We start from the raw sequence: 20,834 nt of genomic DNA, 5'->3' as shown, positions 1-20,834 counted from the left end.
CATCTCAGCTATTGCAATATCGTATGGGGGGACTGTGCAAATTATTTAAAGCTACAATTATTTCGCTTACAAAAACGGGCAATAAGAATAATAACAAATTCCCCATATTTAGCTCACTCTCATCAATTATTCCGTAAATTAAAGATTCTAAAAATTAATGATATACATACCCTTCACACTGCAATTTTTATGTTTTCATACTGCAAGAATCAGTTGCCTGACACATTTAACAGTTATTTTAAAACAAATCGCAGTGTAAACAAATATAATACGAGAAATTCTGATAATTTATACATTCCTTTTTACCGCTTTTCTTTCTCAAGAACAGTCATAAGTTATAGTGGACCACTCATATGGAACAGTTTGCCCCCTGAAATAAAAGAAAGTCCTTCGCTAAATTCATTTAAAGTAACATGTAAGTCTTACCTTCTAAATATGTATACTTCACCATGTTCTCAGTGAATAAGCTTGCTTGCTTTTATGTGTATGTTTTTTAAACATATTTTTTTGTAATGTAGTTGTCATTTTTTTTCTTCAAATTTTTCATTAGTTTGTTGATTTCGTTTATTTTGAAATGTGTGTTTCTTGCAATCTAATCAATTGATTGCAGGATAGTCTTTTTTCGGTAATGAATGTTAATCAGGGAGTAGCCTAGATAGGTCTATTTGGCTTTTGCTATTCCCCCACATCGCATTCATTACCCTATGTATTTTGTTATTTTTGTTAATTTGTCATTTTACAATATTCATTACTCCTTTACTCCTTTACTATGGAATCATTTTGAGAAGAAAACACGTGGACAAATGATATGCCATTGCTCGCCGTTTAATTCCGTACGAGGCATCAAAACACAGAGGCAATATGCCTAAATAACATAAGAGGTGATAAACCTCAAAACAGTCTGAACAATGTCGTAAGACATAACGAAAAACTACATCTGTGGCATCCTATTAATCTTACTGAAAGATATGGTCACGTGATCGCCAGGAAGGGTAGTAACTCCTCCCTGGGACTGTTGATCACGTGACCCACCCGCAGGATAGTAGTTCCCACGGGTGTTTCCCTAAATCTTGGTAAACAACATCTTTGGAGCATATACTTTGATATCAATATTGGTGATCTGTCATGTTTCAAACAAATTGTTTCTGAACAAAAACCTTCTACACTTCTAAAGCAATGTATCATGACATGCTCCTCCTTACCATTTACATATAAAAGTCATAATTAGCCACATAATGCTCATATGGAAAACTAGCGGACAGAAGGTCCTCGCTGCACGCGCGCACCCTTATAACACGCAGAATTCCCTTGCATTATACCCTTTTTTCACAAACAAATGTGTATCAAGGACAAGCGTTGATTCAGATAGAATTTCCGCCCCCCTGAAATGAATGGTAACAACTTCTTCTATCAGATGACCATAATTTTTTTTACATTCAATTGGTGGGAAATATGGCACTTTATTACATTAAAATCACTAGAAACCATCCATAGTCAGGAATATGTATTGGGATAATGGGTTTGGGGGACATTTTTATAGTACCCGGGTGGATTATTTCCGTCGTCACATCGGTGGGTGGTGGTATCATGAATTTCCGCCCAGATTACAATAAAGGGCACATTGTAAGGCAAATACTCATGAAAGAACCATGGAGATTGGTTAATAAGGAAATAGGGCACTTTTATCATCAAATCAGAGGAGATTTTCTTTGTGATAGTGATGTCCGAAGAGCAAACCTACACTCGTGACGGGTCCATTATGTATACGAGGGGTGCATCCTAGCTTACCACTGCATAGCTAAGTCTGAAAATTAAGTTTTGCTTATTTCTTTCATTGTATAATGATGTTTTAATGTTCAAAGAACGATAATTCATGAAAATTGACTCAAAATATTGCGAATCAACGCTGAAACATTATCTGTGTATACATTTTATCCCTCTGTAATGCTATTTCCCCCATAAAGCCGCAATGGAACATTCCGCACCACTAGTCATACGATGATCGCGAGGTCTGCAAACGTCGTCTGCTATGTTTTTACATGTCCGGTACACTGCATACAAGTTTTCGATATGCTATGCTGCCTGTCCTTAAGTCCTACCCAACCTCCCAGCCATATTGTAGGCCTAGTCACTTTAATATGACTATCTGGACAGTGGACTTCTTTAAACCTGAGAATATAATATGTATGACATATAAAAGTATACCTCTATCATATGGCCATCTATTCAACAATGTTGTATATCTGCCTTCTTGATAAACTCGTAAGTGCCCTGCCCAACCTTCCAACCTTATGCAGGCCAAAAAAGTTACCTCCAGATGTCCTTGTTCCTAATCTAAAACATAAAATCATAAAATAATTCAATATCTCTCCCAACCTCCCAACCATGATGAATGACTGTCTAAATTCTGCCCAACCTCCCAGCCTTAATGCAGAAATCAATGTCTTTCCAACCTACCAACCATGCTGATCTACTGTCGTAACTCTGCCCAACCTCCCAACCATGATGACTGACTGTCTAAATTCTGCCCAACCTCCCAGCCTTAATGCAGAAATCAATGTCTTTCCAACCTACCAACCATGCTGATCTACTGTCGTAACTCTGCCCAACCTCCCAACCATGAGATGTTTAATAAGAATATCATAAATCGTGATACACAAAATTTCCTACACACGGTAATTCTCAACAGTAATTCAGCTCTACGCATGGACTAAGATATCAGCTTGTATGGTAACATATGTGCTAAAGTCACCGCTACACTGCATTGCCTCAGAAATATGCAATCCCCTTAACGATCCCGTGACTAAATTCTGTATTGACGCCGGGTCCTCCCATCCCGATAATATATTACCAATGTACCTGGGTGGGAGTGGAGGGGAAAAATTTGTTGCCTCGAAGGAATTTCAGACTGCAATGGCTTTATTACGTGCACACGTTACTAGTATATTCCACAACGCACATGTTTCCCGCTGTGATTAGATCACATGTTATCCGGTTAGTGATCACATGCACAATCTGTATCGATTTGGACTTTTACACATTATATTCCTCTATGAACCTAACACTTGTTTCTCTCAAAAATTTACTGATCACTGAAAATGATCATTACCTATTGATTGATCTCGATATATTGTATCTTGTATGTTTTTTACAGATGTGAAATAAATGAATTTGAATTTGAATTTGAATTTTGGATTAGAGGCAATTAGTTTGAAATCAAAACCAATTATACGATCTATATGACGTCATTACGAGTAGATATTAAATTCGCGTTTATGCTAATAAGATGATAGCATATAAAGTCACAGATTTGAACATAGGTAGGCCTATTGTACGATGATTTAAAACAGTACACATGATGATATCCAAGTTTCATTAGCATCAAATTCTACTACGTTTTATTCCAAAATCGGTTCGCAAACATGGGCGGTGGAGCAGAAGACTATCCTTTGTTCATGAGGGGGGGGGCGTCTATCGTTGCGCCCCTACCCCTAAACACAAAGTACAATGCGCTGCACATGGTCACAGAGCAATCGTAATGTGTGCGACAGGGCCTGTGCGATGGTCTTAAAGCAACGAGAATCCTTATTTCAGATTACACTCTGGGTGAAAATGATTAAAGGTTTATCATGATTGCACACATTCATCTATTTTGTTGCTTGTATATTAATCTTATGAATATTGAATTTATTTTACTGATTGTATTTTTGTCCTTCAGGACTATGATGTAAAACAGCCATTGTGCTGATACATGTTTTTATCCTGAATAAATATTTTGAAATAAATAAATAAATAAAATATACTTATCATGATCATGCTCTAGAGTGATCCAGAATAAAGATGAATGTCAGTTAACTGTAACAATTTAAAAAGAAGTTCGTACATAATCCAATAAAAAGGCCATCCAAGTGTCTATTTGCATTAATAAAAAAAATATGTGCAAAAATAATTCTGAAAGAAATTGTGTTATTGCTGAGAAATTAGCAAGATAATCATGGGATTATATTGAAATGTCGGGTCCTGCAGTGAATGATACAATTGTCTCACGTGTGCTCATCCGTGCTGGTGATCGACAGTGTGATCGTTTTTCAGAGTTTAGGTAACTGTACCAGATCTATATCCACGATTTATCTTGGTTTCTCGTGAAATCAGTTTTTACTGAAACTAGGTCTATACTTAAATTCATCTTTAATGATCTTCCCAGCATGTTAAATATTCGTCATTTTTATTGATATCTGTTAAGGTTTATCAGCCGCCAAGCTCTTACATGAATCTGGCCAAGATGTACTGGTACTAGAAGCAAATGATCGAGTCGGAGGACGGACTCTCAATTTTTATGTAAGTGTACGGACCTGTAAGTATAGTAGACCTACAGACTCTACAAAAATTATTTAAACATTCCATACAGCAATTCAAAATGAGAAGATAAACTATGTTTGGAGTCAAAGAAATCCTAAGTTGGCTGTCATAAAATATAATGAATTATTTATCATATGAAAGAGGGAGATTTAGCAATTGTTTTGGACCTAGTTGTTTTAAGGATGTTTTTATTGTATTCTTTCAATTAAAAATACTCAATCACATTCCATAAACAAGTTGTGCAAATTATTTGAAACATGATTACAAATTATACAATAAATCCATATCCCATATAATTATACAAATTATACATCCAACTTCAAAGTTATTGAAAATTAATACTGATGCGTTTCAAACAATTACAAAATGAAATGATAATAAGATGTATTAAATGACAAGAGAAAACAAAAATGATAAAAGGCAATGTTCTACCTTCCCCCCCCCCCCTCCCCAGGTAAAGAAAACCCTCCCCTTTATGTCTACTCTACATGGAAGGAACTCAAATTCCCCGTATTATTCTTTTTTTTTTTGCAAGAAAAAAGAGAAACAAATATGTGTTTTTGTTTAATTGTTTTTTTTTCTCGCTGTATATGCACCTCTGCCTCTCTCTCTCCCTATATTTTCCTTTAATTTAGATTTTTCCCATTTCCTTAAATGTAGAGACATCTTGCCTCAACCTAACGCCAGCCTTTTTCTTCCCATTCTTCTTTAAATTTCCTTTTAATTTCATCCATGGTTATGAGTGAGCCCTTTTCCTTCCCTTTGAAGATTACAAATTTTTACAAAGATTACAAAATGATTGACTAAACGGTCCTTTCCTTCATCCTTTAATTATACATCTACCAGAATGGAATTCTACACCTACCTGTTGGAAATTGTGATCGGTCACACATGAACCATTCATTAATATTTTAGTAGTCAGTTGTATGGATTTCGTTAACAAAGATTACAAAATGATTGACTAAACGGTCCTTTCCTTCATCCTTTAATTATACATCTACCAGAATGGAATTCTACACCTACCTGTTGGAAATTGTGATCGGTCACACATGAACCATTCATTAATATTTTAGTAGTCAGTTGTATGGATTTCGTTAACGATTTTAAACAAATTGATGTCTGACTGCTGCTGCCTCATTGACTTTGGAAATGGATGTAATTAAATTATTTTTTCATATTTCATTTCTTGTGAAAATTGATATACAAATGGAAAAGAAAATATGGCCTTTGTTTGGCAACTTCTTCCAAATAGTGATCAATCATGCATGAATGATTATGAATTGTTATATGCAACAATGCATATTTTCAAACCTTGCTGTTGCTGTAATTATTGAAGCGTAGTACGCAATGCTTCATTGATCATGACTTTTTTACCTTTTTCCCGACAGATGAGATGATATGGTTTCATTTGATATCCAGTTCGTAATATTTTATTTGGTATTACAGATTTCATAAAAGATTTTTTTTAGCGAATTGATGCCTGATTGCTGTCACCCCCAATGACTTTGTACAGGGGTGTAATTAGATTCATTCTTAATATTTCATTTCTTGTCAAAATGAATAAAACGGTGAAAAGGATCTGAATTTTATATGAAATGAAAGCATGTCATCTCATCTCAGAAAAATTAAGAAATAAGCCATGATCATTGAAGCATCGTGAGTTACGCTTCAATGATCACAAAAAATATGAAAACATGCATCATCACACTAATTGAATTATAGTCATTCATGCGTGACCGATAACAATTTGAAACTAGATGAAAAACAAAGACTATACTTTTCTATTCCATATGATATATTATTCATTAGAGTTTATGAAAGCCAGGTAATTTTTTTTTCACTTTAATCATAGTCATGTGTAGGAGCCGTGGTGTACAGTAGTAGTTCTGACTCTCGCCTTGTAAACAGAGGGTCGTGTGATCGAATCCCACCGCGGTCTGGCGTCCTTTGGCAAGGCGTTAATCCACACTTTGACACTCTCGACCCAGGTGCTAAATGGGAACCCGGTAGGATGTGAAAGTCATTGTAGCTTGTCCAGTACTGTGTGCGCCTCATCGGCGACTGACTGGAATACTCCCCAGGGAGTGGAGGATGTGCACACATTGTGTGCGGGAATGACTGATTGAATCAGATGACCGGGGTAATAATATATCTGTAAAGCGCTTAGACACGTCGTTTCGATGTATCAAGCGCTATATAAAAGCGGATTATTATTATAGTCCATCCACTCATTTTTCAGTGTTTCAAAATGTGCAGTTTACAAATAATTTTTGTAGACACAGTATGTTGCACTACAAATTGTCACCCCGCGACAATCTGTGCAAAATTTGACACCACAAATTGTCACCCCTGCAGAAATTGTCTCCTCGCGACAATTTGTGCTGCGTGACGGTCTCAATTTTTAAGCATATTGCGCCAATTTGTGTCGGCAAAAAGAAATCTAGAACCACAAATTGTCGGCCATTACACAAATAATGTCTTCAACCACCTTGTGGTAAGGGTGTATGTGTTAGAGTGAGTGTTGTGTTGGTATGTGTGTGTGTGAGGGTCAGTGTGTGTGTGTTAGAGTGAGTGTCGTGTTGGTATGTGTGTGAGGGTCAGTGTGTGTGTGTTAGAGTGAGTGTTGTGTTGGTATGTGTGTGAGGGTCAGGGTGTGTGTGTTAGAGTGAGTGTTGTGTTGGTATGTGTGTGAGGGTCAGGGTATGTGTGTTAGAGTGAGTGTTGTGTTGGTATGTGTGTGAGGGTCAGGGTGTGTGTGTTAGAGTGAGTGTTGTGTTAGGGTGTGTGTGAGGGTCAGTGTGTGTGTATCATTATTTTTTTTTTTTGAGGTGGTTGTATCCACTTGGTCTTGCAGTAATGGTTGGTCAAACACCCATTTGCTCTAGTAACAGTTTGGTCTAACTTCCACTTGGTCTAATATATAGGACATGGTAGAATGTAATTGGTCGGTATAATTGCCGAGTCGTCGAATAGCCAAATAGTCTAATCGTCTTTTCGTCTAAATTCCAAATAAATATTTCCAGGAATCGACCAAGTGGTGTTAGACCAAATAGAAATTAGACCAAATGGAAATTAGACGGAATGGTAAATAGGGAAAATGACAATTAGACCAAAATGTTAACTTGTTGTAGATGAAATGGAATTAGACCATGTATATAGGATGAGGCTAAACGGCCATTAGTCGAATCGGGTTTAGACCAACTGACCCCTTACCTTTGGGGAAGGTAATATAGAGAACAGCAGCAGAGCCCACGGAAAAATTCGGTTTTTATCCACATGGTCTAACAACAGTAGGACTAATTCTCCTTTTGTCTAATAACACATGGGCTTAACCCATTTGGTCTATTAATAATTTGGTCTAATATATAATTTGTCTAGTTCTCATTTGGTCTAATAACCAATAACCAAGCCAAATTATGTAATTGCATTTGCAACTCTACATGACCTATTTTGTTTGTTTGTTAAGTGTTCAGTGAAATGGGGCGACAATTTGTGGTGCAACAACCTACCACTCACTTTATTTTTGTAGGGGGCTGCACCAAAATCAATTTGTTTTGGGTGTAGTCCTAAAGACGGAAAATTCAAGTAAATCATAGCTTCATATCTCACAAACACGATAAGGTATCTCGCAAGGCCTAAATAAAAATAATGCCAGCCCTAAGCGTGCCCAAATTTTGTTTTATATTTTATGAAACTCAGACCTGAAAGTTAACATAAGGCGCCTTAGACATGTTAGACCACTCGGCCACGGCACGGCCTTAGCACGGCCACGACCCGACCATACGCGATAACTCGATGTGATAGGACAAGCCAATACATCGCTGACATGCCTGAGTAGACTTCAAGTCCAGAAAAATGTTGATGTAAATCAATAGAGAAAATTTGAGTATTACGCTGAAAATCGGATGTAGGCCTGAAATAAGAAATAATAATAGTCAGTTCTTGTATAGCGCATAACACATTATAAATAACGTCTCTATGCGCTTCCAAAGGACTTATTTATTTATTTATTTTGTTTTATTTATTTTATACTGCAGGGTAGGCCTGTTCAGTTCTTAAAACTGCTTTACAAAGGCGCCCTGCAGTTTAAAATACATGTCAAGATAACTATGAACAACAACATCAACAACAAACAACATCAAAAATACGAAATACAAAATATCTAACATCAGAAACAATTAACACCAAAATATAGAGTGGGAAGTGACAATTTAAACATACATAGCATTGTAAATCAATGGAATATCATTTCGCTCTTTATCAATTCGTATGAAAGGCTTTGCATAATTTTTTAAAAACTAACAAGGAGGTACAAACTTGTAAATTTGAAGGAAGTGCATTAAATAATTTGGGTCCGACATATGCGAAAGATTTTCTTTTATGTTCAATTCTAGCTTTGGGAAGCTGAAGGGGGCATCGTAAAGAATACCGTGTCCTGTATTTCACGGGCCGTTTACATACTAAAGGTTTTAAATAATTTGGAACTAAATCATTCATTATTTTATATACAAGAACACAATACTTATATTTTATACGCTGATCTACTGATTGCCACTTCAGTGACTGCAACAAAGAAATTTGTGATGTATTATAATTTTTTTTCAAAAGCATTCTGGCATATTTATTTTGAAGTTTTTGTATCTTATCTAAATGTATTTTTGCACTGCTTCCCCAAGATGTAATACAGTAATCAATGTAAGGTAAAATCATAGAAAAGGACAGCTTCTTCATGATATCAAAGGACAGTAAGTGCTTAATCCGCCTTACACAACCTATTGCCCGATATATTTTACAAACGATATTAGTAATATGTTCGCACCAAGTCAAGTCCGGATCGAGCATGACACCTAAGTATTTAATCTTTTTTACATTTTCTAATTGTATGTTCCTGAATTTCACTGACAAATGAGCACCCCTGAACTTTTTCTTTTGACCAAATACCATGGCTTTTGTTTTTTGTGGGTGTAAATGCATATTATTTAAGTCTAGCCATTTACTTATTGAATCAAAATCATCTTGCAAATACTTTTGTACCTCCTTAATTGATTCACCGTGATTAAAAATGGCGGTATCATCAGCATAAAGAGACATTTTAGAATGTACATGCAATTTCAAATTACACATGTCATTAATAAAAATACAAAATATCAATGGACCCAGTATAGACCCTTGTGGGACACCTGATTTTATCTTCAAAAATTCACTGCGACAACTGTTAATCATTACAAATTGCCTTCTGTCTGTTAAATACGATTCCATCCAGTTGTATTCATTGCCAGTAATACCATAGTACTTGGATATTATTACCCTGGCTTTAGCCCCGCAGCCTTTTACAGCGTTGTGGCATATCAAGGAATAAATTCCTGCCAGGTACCCATTCACCTCACCTGGGTTGAGTGCAGCACAATGTGGATAAATTTCTTGCTGAAGGAAACTACGCCATGGCTGGGATTTGAACTTACGACCTTCTGTTTCAAAGTCCGGAGACTAATCCACTGGGCCACAACGCTTATAAAGTTATAACATTTTAATTTTTACTTATTTTCACAAAGCAGTTATATGCACATCCTGGTCGATGTGACAATGAGGGGACTAATAGCATCATCCACTCAAGGTGGACAATATGGAGCTACAATATTCTTCCATATCGCCTAGATTTATCCTTATCCGATTAAATTGTGGCTGACAATAAACCTCTACTTGTCATTTGAATTCTTGAATATCAACAGGACGAGGCAATAAACTACACAGACTTGGGCGGGGCGTATATAGGACCTACCCAGGATCGCATCTACCGACTCGCCAAAGAAATGGGTGTGGACACCGTCCGTTGCTATGACACCGGAATGGCAATTTCATACCACAGGGTAAGTAATTTATGTTTTTAGGCTTATATAATTATATACATATATTTTCTAACTCACCCACATTACGTAATCTATCACAAGAAGTGATAGAGCAAACATGTCTGCTTTGGGTAACAAGTTGTGATATCGTATTTTCTTATGCCTCTGATCACCTCTCGTTGTAACTTGGCGGAGCTTGTCAGGCATAAATAACAGTGCGTTGTCCGATGGACGGAAATCGCGACCTATCGTTTAAGGACGTTCCACAGTTATATTTGTGCGCATTATGATCTGCGCATAGTTTACACTCTGCGCGCTGACGTCACAATGGATGAACAGGTGATTAATTAGTTGCGGGTATGAGCTGATTTTTCTCATCTTCTGCACTTTAACTGCAGATCCGATGCGTTATTTCATGAAGCTAAAAAATTGAATTATTCCATGGACCATTCCAAAAAATATTCTCTACAATTTCAAAATACTTTACTCTGCAGTGCTGCCAAGAATCACGAATATTACCCCGAGTTTGAATAAATGGTAGAGTGGTTATGATTTTTTCTTCACATAGATACTAAGCATTCGGCCCATTTTTGGTGTTTTAAAAAGCACATTTGCTCTAATAAAAATGCTGATAGTTTAAAAACAAGCACATGAACCCCTATTTTTTAATGTTTGTACCTCTTAGGTATACCTTCCTCTACAACTCTGCAAATTTTGGTGAAAATGACATGGATTTTGAATAAAGTGCAGCATTTATTGTACGTTTGTAGTTTGTTACTGAAATTTTACATTTTTTAGATTGGGATTTTGTTATCTTTTACGCCATTTTTAAGAACTGACAGTGCTGTTAAACTTAAAATTGCAAACAAATAGCACTATTAATAGATTCTCCATTCTAACGATACAATTATTAACTCTCTTGCGAAATTTGATGACTTTTTCATGTATTTTGACTGAGTAATGGAGGTTTAAACTCATTGTAGTAATCTTGGGCGGTCTAAAAATGCCAAATTCTTTTGAATGCGCAATTCTTAAGAACATCAATTTGGGTGAACTTTGAAGCTCTATAGCAAAAAATCAAGCACATGGACCTATGTTAATTTTTGCATATTTCGAATATTAAGGTTCTAAAGTATATATGTGCAAAGTTTGGTGACGAAAGCATGCATGACCAAGACATGATAGACTCAGAAAGTAAATATTTCACAATAGAAGATTTTAATAATAAATTCAACGTTTCACCGAATGATTTTGTTACTACAACCGAAACCAACACATCTTTTAACAGCATTGCTAGTGACCAAAATCATATTTTGTCTAGTCATTCTTTAGGTTTTTTGCACATCAACGCTAGAAGTTTAAATAAATCATTTGATTCGATTGAATTACTCCTTTCCAATATTAACAATTACCCCTTCTCTATTATCGGTATATCAGAAACTTGGCTGCACAAAAACTCACCACCTCTATTTAACATTGATAATTATCAAATGATTCGTTCTGACCGTGAGCATGGTAAAGGGGGTGGCGTTGCCTTGTACACGCGCAATGATATACATTTTAAAGTAAGGGCAGATATACATATCCAAGGCACGGAGGATATTTTCATTGAAATTTTAAACAGTAAAAATAAAAACATAATCGTAGGTAATGTGTACAGACCCCCAAATGGTGACATTGATTTGTTTTTAGATAAGCTCGATCAATGTCTTAGTTTTATTTCTCGGGAAAATAAAGACATTTACATAATGGGAGATTATAACATTAATCTTATTAATACTGACAATAATTACACTCTAAAATTTATTAGCTCATTGCTTTTATACTCTTTCCACCCGCATATTAGTAATCCGACACGAATATCAAGTACGTCTAAAACCCTCATTGACAATATCATTTCAAATGTAACTAACAAAAACTTCATAAATGGCATAATTTATTCTGACATTTCTGACCATTTACCTATATTTGTTATTTCTAATCAAGCTAAAATTCAACAACATACAAATAAAAACAAAAAAGAAATGCACAGAAAAGAAACCCAACGCAACATCGATGCACTAAAACTGATTTAGCTGAAGAAGATTGGAATGAAGTATTGAACGAAACTAACGCCGATGTTGCTTATGAAATATTTATTCAAAAACTCTTACATTATTATAACAAAAACATACCTCTTGTAAAAGATAAGGTCCTTAAAAAGAATAAACAACCATGGATCACAAAGGGCATTAAACGATCAATATCAACACGGAATAAACTCTATAAGCAAGCTCTAAAAACTCAATGTAAGGTAAAATTTGACAAATACAAAAAATATAGAAATAAATTGACATCCATTATTCGTCTATCTCGAAAACTGTACTATTCAAAAAATATAGAGGAAAACGCAAATAATGTTACTTTTTTATGGAAAACTGTCAACGATCTCTTAGGTAAGAAAAAACATGATATTGCAAATAGTTTTAATGTTGATGGTCAAGAAATTACTAACCCAGAAACAATTTCAAATGCATTCAATGATTATTTCACTAATGTAGGTCCCAATCTGGCCTCAAACATTCATGTAAATGATTCACATTTCACTAAATTCCTATCTCCAGCATGTGAAAACTCACTCTTTTTAAGACCAACTAATGAACTTGAAATAATTAATATTGTTCAACAACTGAAATCTAGCAAGTCTTGTGGGCATGACGGAATTAGTGTTTATTTGCTTAAACAAATTATTCATTACATTGCTCATCCACTATCCAATATATTTAATCTCTCTCTTTCAACAGGCAAATGCCCGGATTCCCTGAAACTCGCAAAAGTAATACCAATTTATAAAAAAGAAGATTCCTCCTTAATCAGCAATTACAGGCCCATATCTTTACTACCATCAATATCTAAAATTATTGAAAAAATTATTTTTAAACGACTCTTTACTTTTCTGAAAAACAATGATATTTTTATTCCTAATCAGTTCGGTTTTAGAGAAGGACACTCAACAGATTATGCCTTATTATATATGTACGACAAAATTATTGAAGCTTTCACCAGAAAGGAACATGCGATTGGAATTTACATGGATCTTTCGAAAGCTTTCGATACAATCGACCACAAAATATTAATTCATAAATTAAAGTCATATGGAATAAGGGGACAAGCACTATCCTGGTTTGAAGACTATTTACATAATCGACAACAATACGTACATTTCCAATCTCAAAACTCACAAAAACAAAATATCAAGTGCGGCGTACCACAGGGATCAATTCTGGGACCCCTACTTTTTATTATCTATATTAATGATATCATAAATTCATCCCCAATTCTAAATTTCATAATTTTTGCCGACGATACCAGTATTTTCTATTCCCATGCTAATTTAGATACTCTAACACATATTCTTAATTCAGAACTCTCTAAAATATCCCAATGGTTTAAAACAAACAAACTTTCACTTAACATAAGCAAAACCAATTTTATACACTTTCGAGAAGCTAATCCACATTTACCAGCTCCCAATTTATCAATTGACGGTTTACCTCTTACTGGAAAACACTCTACCAAATTCTTGGGAGTAACAATTGACTCCAATCTAACGTGGAATGAACACATACACAATGTACATACATCTATATCAAGAAACATAGGAATAATTTACAAATTAAAAGACTTTCTTTCTGAAAAATCATTATTGGTTCTATACAACTCCCTAGTACTTTCACATATGATGTATTGCAATATTGTATGGGGTAACTGTAGTATAACGAAAATAAACTCTCTTCTACTTCTCCAAAAACGAGCAATTCGTAACGTTACTCATTCGCATTATATTTCCCACACAGAACCTCTATTTCAGCGTTTAAATGCACTTAAAATACAGGATATTCACACTCTACAAACAGGTATATTTATGTTTAGATACACTTACAATAATCTTCCATCATTATTCCAAAATCTATTCAATTTAAATTCAAATATACATGCATATCCAACTCGCCACTCTTCTGATTATCATCTACACAACCCCAAACTTATTCTTGCTCAAAAATCAGTTCGCCATCATGGACCAGATACCTGGAATTCCTTACCACAATACTTAAAACAATGTCCCTCTCTTAACTCATTCAAATCATCCTTTAAAAAATTTATGACACGCAAATACAATTCTGAATAATTTATGCATATATATAAAAAGAGTTCTACGGGTCTTGGTCAATTTTCAATTTTCTTGGTAAATTTTTAATTTCTATCTGATCTCATAAACTGTTACATCAGAAAATGAAAAAAAGTTAAGTCATAGTATCAAACTTTTCTATCATTTCAAGCTGTATCCTGGAACCATTCAATAATTCCTAATTAATACTACCCCCCACACCCTCATATACCGACACACATACACGCACACCCACTCTCAACACACACACACACTTAACATACACATACAATTTTAAATATACATTTGCACACGCGCACACGTTTGCACATGCACAAACACATGCAAATACGTCAAATGTGCACATAATCAGATAATATCAGGCATACAAGGTTCTTGCATGTAAATATCGTATTAATAATATCTGTTTATAATTAATTTAAGTCAATGCTTGATTTGTACTTCGTTCTTTTTTGTCTATTTCGCTAATACGTTTTGAGGCCGCTACCCTAGTCAAGCACTGCTTATGGTAGCGGTCTCCAGCATTTTTTTTTTTTTGTCTACTCAACAAAGTACAACTTATAATATTGCAAAATAATACTATCTATATACATTTTTGCAAATGAATGATTATTTGTATTTTTTTTTGTAAAAAGAAATGTATCACTATTTTTTTCTTTATGTTGTACATTATGTTTGTTAATTATTTCTGTTGGAAAAATGCTGAAATAAAATAAAATCAAATCAAATCAAATCAAAATGACATGGATTTCACTTTAACTGTGGAACGTCCTTAAAGGTCGATATGTTGGTGTCACAACCGGTTCCGGGTAAAAAAAATGAAATTAACCCGAATAAAGTCCGATGTTTATAAATTGATTTCAATTTATTTATACAGGATTAAACTTGATCAGCAAAGCTGTTTAAATCATTGTCCTGATATAACATGTTTTGAAAAAATGAATATAAAAAATGATATCAATTATATATTACAAATGCCAAATACGTTTCAATATCTTTTTATTATAAGTAACAAGAATTATATAACATTCAACATTTACAAATATTTTCAAGAAATTGAGATTCATCGAATTTCTTAAAATCACTGTATTTGGTGAGTTTATGTTCATCTGGTTTTAAGATTAATACATGTAAAAATCAAATAATGGTCACTAAGGGCAATCTTGGCGACATCGGAAAGTAAATGCTGTTATGGTATTGTAAAAATGAAGTTTAGATATATTTTTGAGGAAGTTGGAATGATTCGTGTAGATTTCGTAACAATTTGTGTCAGAGCAAATAAACATTCTATAACATATAATGGATTATCAACATAAGAATCATTGACTTGGTAATTGGAGGTTTACTTCATCAGCTTGTTTGACACCCAAATCTAGTGGCGAAATGAGCCAAAGATTTTGAGGGGGCAGATATGGCGCAACGCGTAAATTAATAAAAAGTTGCGAGCGAGCACACTTTTCGACATATTTATTACAAAAATCAAATTTTGAGATAGATTGTAACATAATATTCAGAAAATAGTCGGCCTATCATATTTCACCTTTCTCTCTTTCCTTTTATATTTTTTCCTAAATCGTGAAAATCCCCCCCCCCCATCTACACCAGTGCCTAAATCATCATTACTGATGAATAAGTAGTTTGTCTTTACCATAAATATTTATGAAAGACCGCATTAAACATAAGGTACATAGGCCTACAATGTAAACAAATTTGTTGACAATATTCGCTTATCGTAATTTTAGCACAAAATTAGACCCGGGACTGTAAGATAAATTGCACTTCAAGTTCAGAGTAAGGGCCATAGTCTTTACCATCTAAAAAAAAATCTTAGAAACGATTACTACGCTTAGTTATCCTTTAATTGTTAATCGGTTGATTTACACATGTATAGCGTTGGCGTATTAAAAACACAGACTTCGCTCCCCTTAAAAATGAATTCTTTTAAACTCAGTAGTGGTAGCCCAAATGTCCTAACCAGTGCCGGTTTCTTGTTTTTGTTTGTTTGTTTTTGTTTTTGTTTAAAGTAGGGGCCAACTGCATATATATATATATATATATATATATATATTCATTCTTTGCTTTCTTCATTTCATTATTTATTCGTTCATTGTTTGATCCATCCATCTATTCATCTGTCCATGTATATATTCATTCATTCATCAGTTAAGTGTATTAATATGTTATGTACCCAGATATTTTATTTATTTATAAACTCATTTATTTGTTTATTCATCTGTTCATTTCTTCAATCATTCACTCATATATTTATTCATTCAATTATCCATTAATTTATTAAAATATCTATAATTCCTTAAAACATGTAAATTTCGATTATTATTTTGTGAACAGGGAAGGTGGCGAAAGATGTCAGGTTTGCATCCTGACACCTGGAATCCCCTGGAGAATCTAGAACTCAACCACTTTTGGCATCTCATTGACAGAATGGGAGAAAAGGTAACTTCGCCTCACCTTCATCCCCCCCCCTTCCCTAAAAAAAACCAGCAGTATGTCAACGAAACCGAATTGACCAGTGGGATGGAACAGTGGTTCATAAGAATTTTCTGCCAAACAAACTGAAAAAAGGCAAATAAGATCCCTTTTTTCCACACACATTCATTTCTGTGGCAAAAATAGTCACGCATGACTTGCAAGATAAAATAAGTAATGGAATGGATAGAGACGTAATTTATTCAACGTCTATCAATGGGGTTTCATTTCGAAAAGAGGATTAAGCTGTTAAAATCGCTGACAAATAATTCTATTGTTGAATTCTCAGAATCTATCAAACCCGAAGACTGCAATTGTAGTCGATTTGACAGTCCCATAGGCTCAATACACCAACCTAGATATGTTCTTTCCGATGAAGATTTTTTCTTGAAACGTGTTCCTCTGGGGTCCTAGACCAAATTCAGCTTGGTTGCCCAAAGTTGCCGTTTGGGCAATTTTGCTAATTTGCATAAATCCAAAATGGCCGCCACACGCAGTCTTAAAAAACTAACTTGTGAACCCCTTGCCCTAAAATGATGAGGAAGAACTCCTTTTATGGGTTTAGGTGTGTGTAGAATCGATTTCTTTTATAATTTTTGCAATATAAGGTCATCTTCAGGTCAAATCCAATATGGCCGCCTGATGCCATCTTGAAAAATTGACTTTTGATCTCCTTGCCCCAGAATGACGAGTAATATCTCTGTTTAGGGGTTTTGGGGTGACCGTGTGTAGAATCTCTTTCCGCTATCTATTTTGCAATATAATGTCATCTTCAGGTCAAATCCAAGATGGCCGCCAGATGACGCCATTTTGAAAAAAAATAACTTTTGAACCCTTTGACCAAGAATCATGAATAATACCTCTTTTCGTGAGTTATTTGTCCACCACAGTAAAATGTTGATTTTAATAAGTAGAGAAAAATTAAACTACCATAACACTGAAAATTTCTTCAAAATCGGATGTAAAATAAGAAAGTTATGGCATTTTAAAGTTTCGCTTATTTTTCACAAAACAGTGATATGCACCACTCAGTGACATGCAAATGAGTCAGTCGATGATGTCCATCACTCACTATTTCTTTTGTTGTTTATTGTTTGAATTACACAATATTTCATTTTGTATAGATTTTGTTTAATGTATAACCTGGGACTTTATGTTTGGGAATCTCCCTATTTTTTTTCTGTAACCTATTAATATTACTTTGGACTTATCTCGATTAAGGATCAGCTTATTTCTATTTACCAATTCGTTTCCTTCATGCATTACATTATCGAGCTGGATCTGTACTTCGGATTGAGTGATCATTTCCAAAATTCCAAAGACAGAGATCGTGGTGTCATCAGCATACATATAAAAAAATCCTTTACTTATATAATTGGGAAGATCATTTATCATAATGGTAAAGAGGACCCAATGAGTGAACCTTGAGCCACTCCCGTGCTGACATCCATAAAATTTGACTTGATATTCTGGATTTTAATATATAGTTTTCTTTCATTAAGGTATTCAGATTCAGATATTTTTATTGTCCAATTGCAATCGGGTACAAATGAAAATTCAATTTATTCGCACAAAAATAATTTAGAATATCACATGATACACACAAAAGATTACACGATACATATAGTAAAGATTCAAGCAAAGATAATATAAATTATAAGATGAAGGCAGAAAAGGGGGTAATATAATTTCAAGTATGGTTATTAAATGCACAGATTGAAACTGGAACGAAAGAATTTACGAAACGTGAGGTTCCGCCGGAAGGGATTTCAGACGTTTGCCTGACCTCATCAAATTATAATATTTAATGGAGGGCATGGTTCTCATTGGTCAGGATCTCTTTGACTTTTTCAAGGACTCTACCTTCATTCTCGTCTACAAAACACCTTTTTTCTTTTGTTATTGTAGAGGCTTGCTTTTCAATTATTTCTAGTTTCTGTATGTCCTCTTTCCTATCTACATGTATCCAACAACTGATTTAAAGAGAAGTAATAATATTAATAATAATGCAGTTCTTATATAGCGCATTTCAGACCTGAAAGGACTCTCAATGCACTTTACAGAAATAAAAATTATACAACATAAGGAATTACTTAAAATAACACTTAAACAACAAAGAAGTGCACTTTCCACCATTGCGTTATAAACGACCTGCAATATCTTCTCTTGAACATGCGCGGTCCTAAGCTTTCAAATGAAGAACATTCTACTTCGAGCTTTTGAAAGTGTGATCTCGGCTTGGGTTATCCAATTAAGTTTATCGTCAATGGTTGTCCGCAGATACATAAAACTATCTACTACTTCAATGGTCTAATATAATCGAATCTGGTTGTAGGAGAGCAATTCTGAATTAAAAAATAAGTTATTTAAACTTAGATGGGCTTATGAAGGGTTCCATGACAATTGCTCCGCCGACATTTGCTCCGCCGACAATTGCTACGCAAAATACGACAACTGCTCCGCCGACAATTGCTCCGGACAGTTGCTCCGCCGACAGTTGCTCCGTCGATATGTGCTCCGCCGACACTTGCTCCGCCGATATGTGCTCCGTCGACACTTGCTCCGCCGATATTTGCTCCGCCGATATTTGCTCCGCCGACATCTGCTCCGCCGACATCTGCTCCGCCGAAAATTGCTCCGATAATGCGACAATTATTTATTTATTTTTTTATTCGTACTTTCATACGCATAACAATTTTAGCACAGGCTGAAGGCGTCAATTTACCATGGAGCATAGCTCCATGAATTTACAAATTAAACTTAAACTATGCTTGCATGATATATTAAATGTCATACACAGGGGCCGCGGAACGGTTTTCAAAGTGAGGGCTGAGTCAAAAGTGGGGGTTGTCCATGCTAAAAATCACAATCATATGGTCATTCTAAAGTTTTTTGTACACGACTTTGGAAAATTGCGGGGCTAAAGCCCCCCGCTCCGCGGCCCCTGATACATGCATATAGAAAGAAATATAAAAAAGGGGTAAGCACAAAGGAGGGATAGATATTCTTAATGCTTATTCATGGTGGGGGGGGGGCATTTGTGTAAGTTTTATTACGTGCCTGGCGATTAAAATGAAGAAAAAAAAACGCGTTTTCATGTAATTATTATAACCATATAGCTCCATGTTATAACAGTAGAAACAAATTAGACATACCCCATTCTTAGCGTCAAAATCGCTCAGACTGGCGAAATATGCTCCGAAGTGGAGACATTTGCTCCAGGTGAAATTCAACGGTATACCCCACCTTATTTTGTCGAAAACCTGTACTGTAGTCACGCAAAATGTTTACTGTCGGCAAATTTTGTGCCATACAAACATGACCAAGACATTCAGTAAGTAAAAATTAATATTCAAGAAAATACCAACTTGTGAAAGGCTACATGTCGTGTCACATTCTCGGCACACCCCTCCACTCTGGTTTCCATATCCTCTCGTACACACAGTGCTCTCAGTCTGGCCTCCACATCATGTCATACACACCGTAGGTTTTTAGATTATGATAATACTGTATATAATAGTGAGTTGCTTTTTTGTTTTATGTTGATCATGATTGTTTTCTTCACTGATAGAAAAAGGATAATTAAATTTTTTTAAATAATCCAAAAATAAAATCCATATGTTCTGTTTTATATAGTTATTAGTCAAGGTTACTTTAGTTCGCATTAGTTCTCATTGTTTATACGTTCTAATTCTTATGCATTATACCGATTGATATTGTACTTTAAATTTGACTATGTATTGTTACTTTGATTTTGTTGTGCTTTGTGAACGGAAAATGAATAAATCTTAATCTAAATCTAAATATGGTCCGCCAATAGTCGAATTATATTCATTTTGATGTTATAATGTAAGTAACAATTTGTTGTTGATGGGGGATATAATTTTACACGTAGTTTCAAAAAAAAAAAATCAATCAAACAAGATTTTCTTCTATAAATGATATACCTTCATGTGTATATGGCCGCCTATGCA

At 34.8% G+C, this 20,834-nt stretch overlaps 1 protein-coding gene across 1 annotated transcript in view; it reads left to right on the top strand.

The window, feature by feature from the left end:
• The first annotated feature begins 328 nt into the window (after window positions 1-328).
• The window catches only part of LOC129255078 (amine oxidase [flavin-containing] B-like), a 47,771-nt gene continuing 27,265 nt past the window's right edge, over window positions 329-20,834 (top strand). The window contains exons 1-4 of the mRNA XM_064095531.1: window positions 329-415; window positions 4,244-4,338; window positions 10,089-10,226; window positions 16,723-16,827. Coding sequence (XP_063951601.1) covers window positions 10,170-10,226; window positions 16,723-16,827 — 162 coding nt within the window. The 5' untranslated portion in view covers window positions 329-415; window positions 4,244-4,338; window positions 10,089-10,169. The remainder of the gene's footprint in view (window positions 416-4,243; window positions 4,339-10,088; window positions 10,227-16,722; window positions 16,828-20,834) is intronic.

Source organism: Lytechinus pictus, chromosome 2 (assembly GCF_037042905.1).
Source record: "Lytechinus pictus isolate F3 Inbred chromosome 2, Lp3.0, whole genome shotgun sequence".
Taxonomy (NCBI): domain Eukaryota; kingdom Metazoa; phylum Echinodermata; class Echinoidea; order Temnopleuroida; family Toxopneustidae; genus Lytechinus; species Lytechinus pictus.
The sequence above is the reverse complement of the archived record's forward strand: the minus strand, read 5'-3'. Positions and strand labels throughout refer to the sequence as shown.